Source organism: Salvelinus sp. IW2-2015, linkage group LG8 (genome assembly GCF_002910315.2).
Source record: "Salvelinus sp. IW2-2015 linkage group LG8, ASM291031v2, whole genome shotgun sequence".
NCBI classification, from domain to species: domain Eukaryota; kingdom Metazoa; phylum Chordata; class Actinopteri; order Salmoniformes; family Salmonidae; genus Salvelinus; species Salvelinus sp. IW2-2015.
The window spans coordinates 3,498,783-3,509,794 of NC_036848.1; the positions used below are offsets into that span (position 1 = coordinate 3,498,783).

The following is an 11,012-nucleotide window of genomic DNA, read 5'->3' on the forward strand; positions in this document are numbered from 1 at the left end:
GCACTTTGGTCCAATCCCTACTCCTCCTCTTCGTCTGAAGAGGAGGAGGACACCCGTTACATGGATAGAGCATTAGAACAACGTTCTACAGTATTAGTAAAAATGTTATCAATACATGTGGATGATCTTGTTCCTGTAGTGTTTGTAAACAACCTGGTAGGTTGATTAATAACCTAAAACAGATTACAGGCACTGCTTACAGTGAGAAGCTTCCTCTTGAGCAGACAGCTTGATGAAAACCAGTCAATATTCAGGTCCCCTAGAAAGTAGACCTCTCTGTTTACATCACATACACTATCAAGCACTTCACACATATTATTTAGATATTGACTATTAGCACTTGGTGACCTATAAAAAACACCCCAAAAGAAAAGGCTTTAGATGTGCCAGGTGAACCTGCAACCACATGTAACGGCTGTTGGAAGGAGAGGACCAAGGTGCAGCGTGGTACGTGTTCATATCATTTATTGAACACTGAAATAACAAAAAGAACAAAGAGAACGACCGAAACAGTTCTGTCTGGTGCAGACACAAAACAGAAAACAACTACCCACAAAACACAGGTGGGATGAGGCTACCTAAGTATGGTTCTCAATCAGAGACAACGATAGACAGCTGCCTCTGATTGAGAACCACACCCGGCCAAACACACAGAAATAGAAAACATAGAACACAAAACATAGAATGCCCACCCCAACTCACGCCCTGACCAAACCAAAATAGAGACATAAAAAAGGGACTAAAGTCAGGGGGTGACACCCGCCTTATCTCAGCTCACTGGTCACCATAGCAACACCCACCCGTAGCACGCTCTCCAGCAGGTATATTGCACTGGTCATGCCCAAAACCAACGCTTCCTTTGGCCGCCTTTCCTTCCAGTTCTCTGCTGCCAGTAACTGGAACGAATTGCAAAAATCTCTGAAGCTGGAGTCTTATATCTCCCTCACTAACTTTGAGCATCAGCTGTCAGAGCAGCTTACCGATCACTGTACCTGTACACAGCCTGTCACGCCCTGACCAGAGTTTGCTTTGTATGTTTTATGTTTTGGTTGGTCAGGGTGTGATCTGTGTGGGCATTCTATGTTGTATGTCTGGTTTGTATATTTCTATGTGTTTGGCCTGATATGGTTCTCAATCAGAGACAGGTGTTTTGCGTTGTCTCTGATTGGGAACCATATTTAGGTAGCCTGTTTTGTATTGTGGGTTGTGGGTTATTGTCTATGTTATGTTGCATGTTACCACATTGTTTATATAGCGGTCACGTTCGTCTTATTTGTTTTGTTTTGTAAGTTTGTTTAAGTGTTCTTCATTAAATATTGAAGAATGTATTCAAACCACGCTGCGCTTTTGTCCGCTTCTTACGACGATCGTGACAGAATCACCCACCAAAATAGGACCAAGCAGCGTGGTAACGGGCAGGAGCAGGAGAGGCAGCGATGTCAGGATTTCTGGACATGGGAGCAGAATCTGGACTATACAACTTGGGAAGAGATAGACAGGTGGGCGGTCGACCCAGGGAGAGTGCCGGAGCCCGCCTGGGATTTGCTGGAGCAGTGCGAGGAGGGTTACAGGAGAATGGAGTTGGCGAAACGAGCACGGTGGCGCGGTAGGAAGCCCGAGAGGCAGCCCAAAAACATTCTTGGGGGGTGGGACACGGGGAGTGTGGCGAAGCCAGGTAAGAGACCTGCGCCAACTCCCCGTGCTTACTATGGAGAGAGAGAGCGTCGTACTGGTCAGGCACCGTGTTATGTGATAGAACGCACAGTGTCTCCAGTACGCGTGCTTAGCCCGGTGCGCTACATCCCAGCTTCCCGCATCTGCCGAGCTAGGGTGAGGATCCAGCCAGGGAAGATGGTGCCAGCCCTGCTCTCCAGACAGCCAGTGGGTCTCCTCGGGCCAGGATATCCTGCGCCAGCGTTGCGCACTGTGTCTCCCGTATGTCTGCACAGCCCAGTGCGTCCTGTGCCTGCGCCCCGCACGTGCCGAGCTAGAGTTACCATCCAGCCAGGACGGGTTGTGCAGGCCATTAGCTCGAGACCTCCAGTGCGTCTTCACGGTCCGGTCTATCCAGTACCACCAGTGCCAACACCACGCACCAGGCTTACTGTGCGTATCCAGGGTCCAGTATGCCCTGTTCCTGCTCCCCGCACTCGCCCAGTGGTGCGTGTTCCCAGCCCATTTATTTATTGCCCAGCTCCCTACTCTTCTACATTTGCACACACTGTATACATAGGTTTTTTTCTTTTTCTTTTCTTTTGTGTTGTTGACTGTACGTTTGCTTATGTGTAACTCTGTGTTGTTGTTTTTGTCGCACTGCTTTGCTTTATCTTGGCCAAGTTGCAGTTGTAAATGAGAACTTGTTCTCAACTGGCCTACCTGGTTAAATAAAGGTGAAATAAAATTTAACCAGGCAAAGGGTAGCTAACTAGAATGCAGGTGACTGGTTAGCTACGGGGAAGCAAAAAATAGAGTAGTCTGTGCAATGTGTATAATCGGAGCCAGAGCAGAGCCTGTCTGCCCACACTCATCACTTGCTCCCCCTGAGCTCACCAGCTGATGTAGGCTGTGTGTGCTGGGTGTGGCGYGTCCTTCCCACTGCTGAACAGAACTGTGCTGCGTATCTGTGCTGCTAATATTATTATTTTTTTACATTTATTTATCCGTTATTTTACCAGATAAGTTGACTGAGAACACGTTCTCATTTACAGCAACGACATGGGGAATAGTTACAGGGGATTAGTAATCTGGGGATTATTAGGTGACCGTGATGGTTTGAGGGCCAGATTGGGAATTTAGCCAGGACACCGGGGTTAACACCCCTACTCTTACGACAAGTGCCATGGGATCTTTAATGACCTCAGAGAGTCAGGACACCCGTTCAACGTCCCATCCGAAAGACGGCACCCTACACAGGGCAGTGTCACTTTTTTTTTTTTAGACCAGAGGAAAGAGTGCCTCCTACTGGCCCTCCAACACCAGGTGGTTAATGGTGGTTATGGTGGTTATCACTGAAAAGCTCTCAATCTCTCCAAAAACTATTGTCCAGTCCACTTAGTAGTCATCCCCCATCCACCATTTCCATCCACCATCCACCATCCACCATCCACCATCCACCATCCACCGTCCACCGTCCACCATCCACCATCCACCATCCACATCCTCATCCACCATCCCCATCCACCATCCACCATCCACCATCCCCATCCACAACGAAACCTACTAGATTGTAAACAGCGCTCACTGTTGCCCCTAGTGGACAGTTTTCACGTCATCTCCCGATGTCCTCAGACATGGATGGACGTCGAATACTGACTTGTATCACGGGTGACCTGGCTGGCAGATACTTAAATCACACCAGATAATTTCACTGGATTTATTTACATACATTTTTAGCTGCCTTTGTATTTTTTGCCATGTTATACGTACATCGACTGTATCACTCGATGCCATTGACTGAGAGGACATTTATTACGTATATTTTTCTCCAGACCCTACGTCATTGATCAACTAGAACAAAACAGTCGAAGACTATTGTATCCAATTGCTACTGTTCCTATGGTGTTCTTCTAGAGGTTGCAGGAGTATATTTTACATTTGGAGTGAGAGCTCATAAATATGTCATAAACGTTCAACCCAGACTCCAAAGTATTCCTTTTGGAGGTTGCGTTGCAATCGTTTGACGTCATGATTGAGTTCACGGGCCTATGATGCCTGCTAGAAAGGAATGCTGATGTCAGTGAAATGTTAGAATGTGGTGGGCATTTGAGAAGTCAGATAGAGCTGGGGGGCTGAAACTCTGTGAGACCCGTCTGCCTTATATAAACATATTCTTCACTAGAATCCTTGTCAGTGACTTGCATCACAATGTTGATGACAACATCCTGTCTCCTGCTAGTTTAGTGATAAGGGCATATTGTGGTCCTGTCACATCATGGCTGTCGAGCTTTCAATGGCTGTCTATAAGGTCTAGTCTAGATAAGGGTCCCAGGTGCCTATTCTCTTCTCTTTGTCCTACCTTATCGGTCTCTCTATCCCCCACCTCCCTCTCTCCCCTCCTCTGTCTGTTTGTCCTCCCCTTGTCACTTTATTTTTGTCTCCACGATTCCTCAAGATTAGAAGGGGGAAGGAGGAATTTAAAAACAGAGGGAGTATGTATTGATGTGTCAGAGTAGATGATTAATATCTGCCACTGTGGTTGTGTGTGTGTGTGTGTGTGTGTGTTGTGTTGTGTGTGTGTGGTGTGTGTGTGTGTGGTGTGTGGGGCTGTTTTGAGTTTTGAGTGTGTGGTGTGTGTGTGTGTGTGTGTGTGTGTGTGCCAGTTATCTATACCTATCACAATGCCACCCTTCCACGTCTTCTTCTGCTTTTGGAGGGTGAGGCAGAGATGGTTGGCAACACAATACACAACACTAGGGCCAAATACAGTGCATTCAGAAAGTATTCAGACCCCTTCCCTTTTTCCATATTTTGTTACGTTACAGAAATATTCTGAAATTGATTAAATTAATCGTTTTCCTCATCAATCTACACATAATACCCCATAATGACATCACAATACCCCATAATGACAAAGTGAAAACAGGTTGTTAGAAATGTTGAAATACTGAAAAACTGAAATACCTTATTTACATAATTATTCAGACCCTTTGCTATGAAACGCCAAATTGAGCTCTGGTGCATTGTGTTTCCATTGATCGTCCTTGAAATGTTTCTACAACTTGATTGAAGTACGTCTGTGGTAAATTCAATTGATTGCACATGATTTGGAAAGGCACACACCTGTCTATATAAGGTCCCACAGTTGACAGTGCATGTCAGAGCAAAAACCAAGCTATAGGCCTTTGTGGTAGATAGGCAAGACGGAAGCCACTCCTCAGTAAAAGGCACATGACAGCCAGCTTGGAGTTAGCCAAAAAGGCACCTAAAGACTCTCAGACCATGATAAACAAGATTCTCTCGTCTGATCAAACCAAGATTGGAATCTTTGGCCTGAATGCCAAGCGTCACATCTGGAGGAAACCAGGCACCGCTCATCACCTGGCCAATACCATCCCTACGGGGAAGCATAGTGGTAGCAGCAGCATGCTGTGGGGATGTTTTTCAGCGGCAGGGGCTGGGAGACTAGTCAGGATCGAGGGAAAGATGAACGGAGCAAGGTATAGAGAGATCATTGATGAAAATCTACTCCGGAGCACTCAGGAACTCAGACTGGGGTTACGGTTCACCTTCCAACAGGACAACAAACCTAAGCACACAGCAAAATCCACGCAGGAATGGCTTCAGGACAAGTCTCTGAATGTCCTTGAGTAGCCCAGCCAGAGCCCGGACTTAAACCTGGTCGAACATCTCTGGAGAGTCCTGAAAATAGCTGTGCAGTGACACTCCCATTCCAACCCGACAGAGCTTGAGAGGATCTGCAGAAAAGAATGGGAGAAACTCCCCAAATACAGGTGTGCCAAGCTTGTAGTGTCATACCCAAGAAGATTCGAGGCTGTAATTGCTGCCAAAGGTGCTTCAACAAAGTACTGAGTAAAGGGTCTGAATACTTATGTAAATGTTTAATTTAAGTTTTAATTTAATTTTATAACTGTGCAATAATTTWAAAAAAAAACTGTTTTTGCTTTGTCATTATGGGATATTGTATGTCGATTGATCAGGGGAAACAACGATTCAATTAATTTTAGAATAAGGCTGTAACGTAACAAAATGTAGAAAAAGTCAAGAGGTCTGAATACTTTCCGAATGCACTGTAGAGGGAAATTAACATAGCTGTAGGGTAGAAGTGGACCTACCTTTGAATATGATCATATGACACATTTTAGAATATGACTGATATTCTGAAGAGTTATGTTAACTATGTGGTTTCTGGGCCTTAGGCCAAGAGAAAACAGGCTTTTCTTTGCATCACAACATAGCAACCGTTGGAAAACCAGGGAGGGAGTGGCGTAATGGGTTATGTACAGACCTGAATGATCATCGAAGTGAGTGTGTACTAACAAGATTTAGGAACATAATTCAGTAGATTGTGTGGTCTGTCGCTCCACCCCTCACATTCTTTTTTGAGGGAGACTTCCAAGAACCTTCAAGGGAAAAATCTAATATCCATTCACACTGTGGGGAAAGGCTGTAGGCTACAAACACTATAGTTAGATAGTTATGTGCTCTTAAACGGGGTAATAACCATGCTGGGCTTCCAGTCCCGTTTGTGTTGGAAAAGACTGACGAAAATCTGATTGTTTAAGCCTCTGGGTAAATACCGCCAAAAACTAATGCCGGATTTTATCCAACACCGCTGGATGATGCCGTGCGCTCCTTGACACTGATTCCCATCCTCGAACGCGGGAGAGAAAATGTGGAAAGAGGAATATGACTGTCATTTCGACTTGCTTCTCGAACTTCTGTAAGTTTTTTTTATGGTTTCGCCCACAGTTAAGTTGTTCTGAAGTTTCTTGTGTCAGTCAGACTCAGAATAAACGGGAGTGTGTGCTGTATTTGCAATTACAATATTGAGCGGAACAGTTTTGACAGCAGTTGCAAATCAACTAAAGCGTGGATTTGCCACTAATCAGTTTAATAACACTATCATGAAAAATGTGGCTACTTGAAGTATAATTACCATACGTTTGAGAATAGCTAATTGACTATGTCGTGTAAAAAAACGTTACAATGAATTATCTGTATGGTTGGAACTTTGCTCAGTTTATAATGGGTTTGTAACGCGGATCAATACATTTGAACCGTCTCTGTTGACCTTGCTACATATTTATCACTCTCATGGGAGACTGGCAACAACGTGGTTCAACATGCCCCTAGGAATTAACAAGCTGCTCTGTTTCCTTTAAAAAAAAAGTGACTATAACTTTATCAGTTATTGTCACGGCAGTATACTGTATTGTCACGGCAATATACTGTAGTGTCCTGGCAGTATACTGTATTGTCACGGCAATATGTACTGTAGTGTCCCGGCAGTATACTGTATTGTCACGGCAATATACTGTAGTGTCCTGGCAGTATACTGTATTGTTCACGGCCAATATTACTGTATTGTCACGGGAATATACTGTATTGTCACGGCAAATACTGTAGTGTCTGGCAATATACTGTATTGTCACGGCAGTATACTGTATTGTCATGGCAATATACTGTAGTGTCCTGGCAGATATACTGTATTGTCACGGCAGATATACTGTATGTGTCCTGGCAGTATACTGTATTGTCACGGCTAAGTGATACTGTAGTGTCCCGGCAGTATACTGTATTGTCACGGCAATATACTGTAGTGTCACGGCAGTATACTGTATTGTCACGGCAGTATACTGTAGTGTCAAGGCAGTATACTGTATTGTCACAAGCAGCATACTGTATTGTCACGGCAGTATACTGTAGTGCAGCATCAGTGAATGCTGTGTTATTTTAGAAGTGTTGGGGTTTGAATAACAGAATGAGACTGAGGGGGCAGTAGGTTATGAATGATCCAGTGGTGTATTAGACTGGTGTTGTGGTTGGATCGCTTAATGCTGAGTCCTTGGTATTATTCCCTCAAGACATTGCACAGAGATGCCAGTGATTTGCACGTATAGCTACAAGCCTCAGTTATGAAACACACAGACACAACACACCCCTACTCATAAATAACATGCACACTCACCCTTTTTCTAAACACAAACACACAGACCACCAACACACAGACACACACACTCAGACACTCACTCAGACACACACTCAGACACACACTCAGACACACAACTCAGACACACACTCAGACACACACACACACACACACACACACGACACACACACGACACACACGACCACACACACACACACACACACACCACACACACACACGACAGACAGACAGAGACAAGAGACAGACAGACAGAGACAGACGACAGACAGACAGAACGACAGACAGACAGACAGACAGACAGACAGACAGACAGACAGACAGACAGACAGACAGACAGACAGACAGACAGACAGACAGACAGACAGACAGACAGACAGACAGACAGACAGACAGACAGACAGACAGACGACAGACAAGACAGACAGACAGACAGACAGACAGACGACAGACAGACAGACAGACAGACAGACAGACAGACAGACAGACAGACAGACAGACACAGACAGAGACAGAAGCCCTCATGCCCTTGCACCCGACACACCCTGCTGGTCTAGGGTTGGATGGCCACACAGCACAACTGAGAGAGATTACCATGTGAGTCACAGACATGCTGTCTCATGCTCTAAGTATTGGGCTCACACACACAGACACACACACGCACACACACACACACACACAGACACCGATTCACTTTTAAATGGCTTACTATTCAGGGGAAATCTACTCATGACTTCTCAAATGCATAATAGTTACAATGAAAGGTACATGGAACTGTACTGTAGTTCACTTCATCCAAGATAAAGATCAAGGGTCAAAATCCATATTGAATGCCAGTGGCTGTGAGTCAGTGTCTTTGTTCTAAATGGCCTTGGTCAAAAGTACTATAGGGAATAGGTTCAATTTAGGACTGTGTGTTGTGCATTGTGGATATTTGTATGTCTTCACTGGGGGCCCTGGATTGCCGTGACTCCCAGGCTGGCACGAGTTGTTCTATTATTCAGTTAGATCGACACATTTTTTGTGAACAAGAAATGTGTATTAGGATTAGGCATGGTGGCCAACGTGGAGAGTAGGCTAGGGAATGCATCTGTAAGAATATGAAGATTTAAAAAAAAAACAAAATGTTTGTTGTAGCCTAGGGGCAGGTTTGGACATTCTTATTGGCGCATAGTAGTTGTGAGGCTTGTGCTCATGCATTGCTGTTGCCTAAGTTGAGGTTGGTGAAGTATATTGTGACATCACAAACTGGAAGTGGCAGTAATTGCACCATTGCATATGAAAGATAATGAATGAATAGAATGCAGGTGAGGGCAATTTTTTGTTGATAGTCCTCGTCTGTCTCAGCTGGATGAATGATAGGTGACATCTTCCTTGTACAGAGGGTATGAGAGTACCTATTCTCGGTTGGGGATAGTTCCATCTATCTTCCTTGTATAGAGGAGGTATGAGTACCTATTTCGTTTGGGGATAGTTCCATCCATCTTCCGATTGTTACATGAGGATGTATGAGTACCTTATTTCACGTTTAGGGATAAGTGCCAAATCCTTGTATCAGAGGGAAAGGTACTTTGGGATAGTCCTACTTGCTCGTGGTTGAGGGGATAGTTTCCATCCTTGTACAGAGGGAGGTTGGGTAACCTATTCTCGTTTTGGGGAGTAGCATCTGTAAGAGGGAGTATGTAATTGTACGTATATTTGATTTTTTTAGTATCCATACCTTCCTTGTACAGAGGGAGGTATGAGTACCTATTCTCTTTGTTAGGATAGTTCCATCATCTTCCTTTGTTACAGAGGGAGGATGCAGTACCTATTCTCGTTTGGGATAGTTCCATCCTTGTACGAGGGAGGTATAGTACCTATTCTCGTTTGGGATAGTTCCATCCATCTTCCTTGTACAGAGGAGGTAATGGGTACCTATTCTCGTTTGGGATAGTTCCAGCCTTGTACAGGGAGAGGTATGAGATCCTATTCTCGTTTAGGGATAGTTCCATCACTCTTGTACAGAGGGAGGTATTGAGTACCTATTCTCGTTTGGGATAGTTCCATCCTTGTTGTACAGAGGGAGGTATGGTACCTATTCTCGTTTAGGGATAGTTCCATCCTTGTACAGAGGGAGGTATGATTACCTATCTCGTTTGGGATAGTTCCATCCTTGTACAGAGGGAGGTATGAGTACCTATTCTCGTTTGGGGATAGTTCCATCCTTGTACAGAGGGAGGTATGAGTACCTATTCTCGTTTGGGGATAGTTCCATCCTTGTGCGAGGCTTGTGCTCAAGGCACGTTGTTGCCTGCAGTGAGGATTGTGGGTAATTGTGATGTAGGAGACATCAACCTGGGAGGGGTAGTGATTGCGCCTGCCGTCTCTCCTCCTAGGGACACCGGGTTCCGCTGCCCGTTGTATCCACGGCAACCAACAAATTAACGTGCGAAGGCGTATTGAATGTAGAAATGAATGAAATCGCTCTAATTAGATTATGCAGAACAATCCGGATCATTTATAGAGAGAATGTTGACAATATCAAAGAGACACTTAAAATGATAGGGTCGACCAGCACACCTGGTCTGGTCTGGTATTGAGGCCATTGACGTTTGTTTTTACTACTATTTCAGTACTGTTTGTTTAGGATGTTTTATGTGTTTTTGGTTAGAGGGATAGAGAGACATAAGGACTCTGTCTCAGATATTCTATCTTTATGTGTCTTCAGGGGATTTTTATTATTGAATCAGGCTTATATGAGAAAAATCGTATCTAATTTGCCATGTAACTTTCATGTTGATAGAATATCACACATTCATATATTTATTATCGTACCTATTTGTTTATTCTTGTCTAATGAAATGGACAGTTTTTTCTTTAGAGGACATTATGTCATTAAGAGTCTTGAAATTGGAGTTTATAGCTCCCATATATCATCATAACATTCTATATTTTCATCTTCATGACTGCCAGTCAGTGGTCCTGCTAGGGCACTGTTCTGTGAGGCAGGCAGGTGCCATACTATCAGCTCACTAAGACTGTCATGTTGGTTGGTCCACAGAGATCTGTCTGTGTGTGTTGTGTTCTCAACAATGCCAACCTCACATGTTGCAATGTCCACAGTTATCAAGTGGAGAGTGTCTGTCCTAATCTCTGAATGTCCCTGTGTGTGTCCTCCTCAGTGATACCAACGTCACTGACGTGCTGTCGGACTCGGACTCGGAGCTGAGCGGTCTGGAGCAGCTGGAGAGAGGCAGCACGGACACCCTGGCCAACAGTTGCCGTGCCGAATGTAACGCCGCCAAACGCCTTGCCAAGCGCCTGTTCTACCTGGAGGGCTTCAAACGCTGCGATGTGGCACGCCACCTGGGAAAGAAGTGGGGTTTCAGGCATACACCCCCCC

At 44.8% G+C, this 11,012-nt stretch overlaps 1 protein-coding gene across 1 annotated transcript in view; it reads left to right on the forward strand.

Annotated features, from left to right (window-relative positions):
• Nucleotides 1-11,012, forward strand: part of LOC111967088 (PH and SEC7 domain-containing protein 2-like) — a 55,758-nt gene that overhangs the window by 29,135 nt on the left and 15,611 nt on the right. Inside the window, exon 4 of the mRNA XM_070444646.1 lies at nt 10,792-10,986. Within this exon, the coding sequence (XP_070300747.1) occupies nt 10,792-10,986 (195 nt within the window). The remainder of the gene's footprint in view (nt 1-10,791; nt 10,987-11,012) is intronic.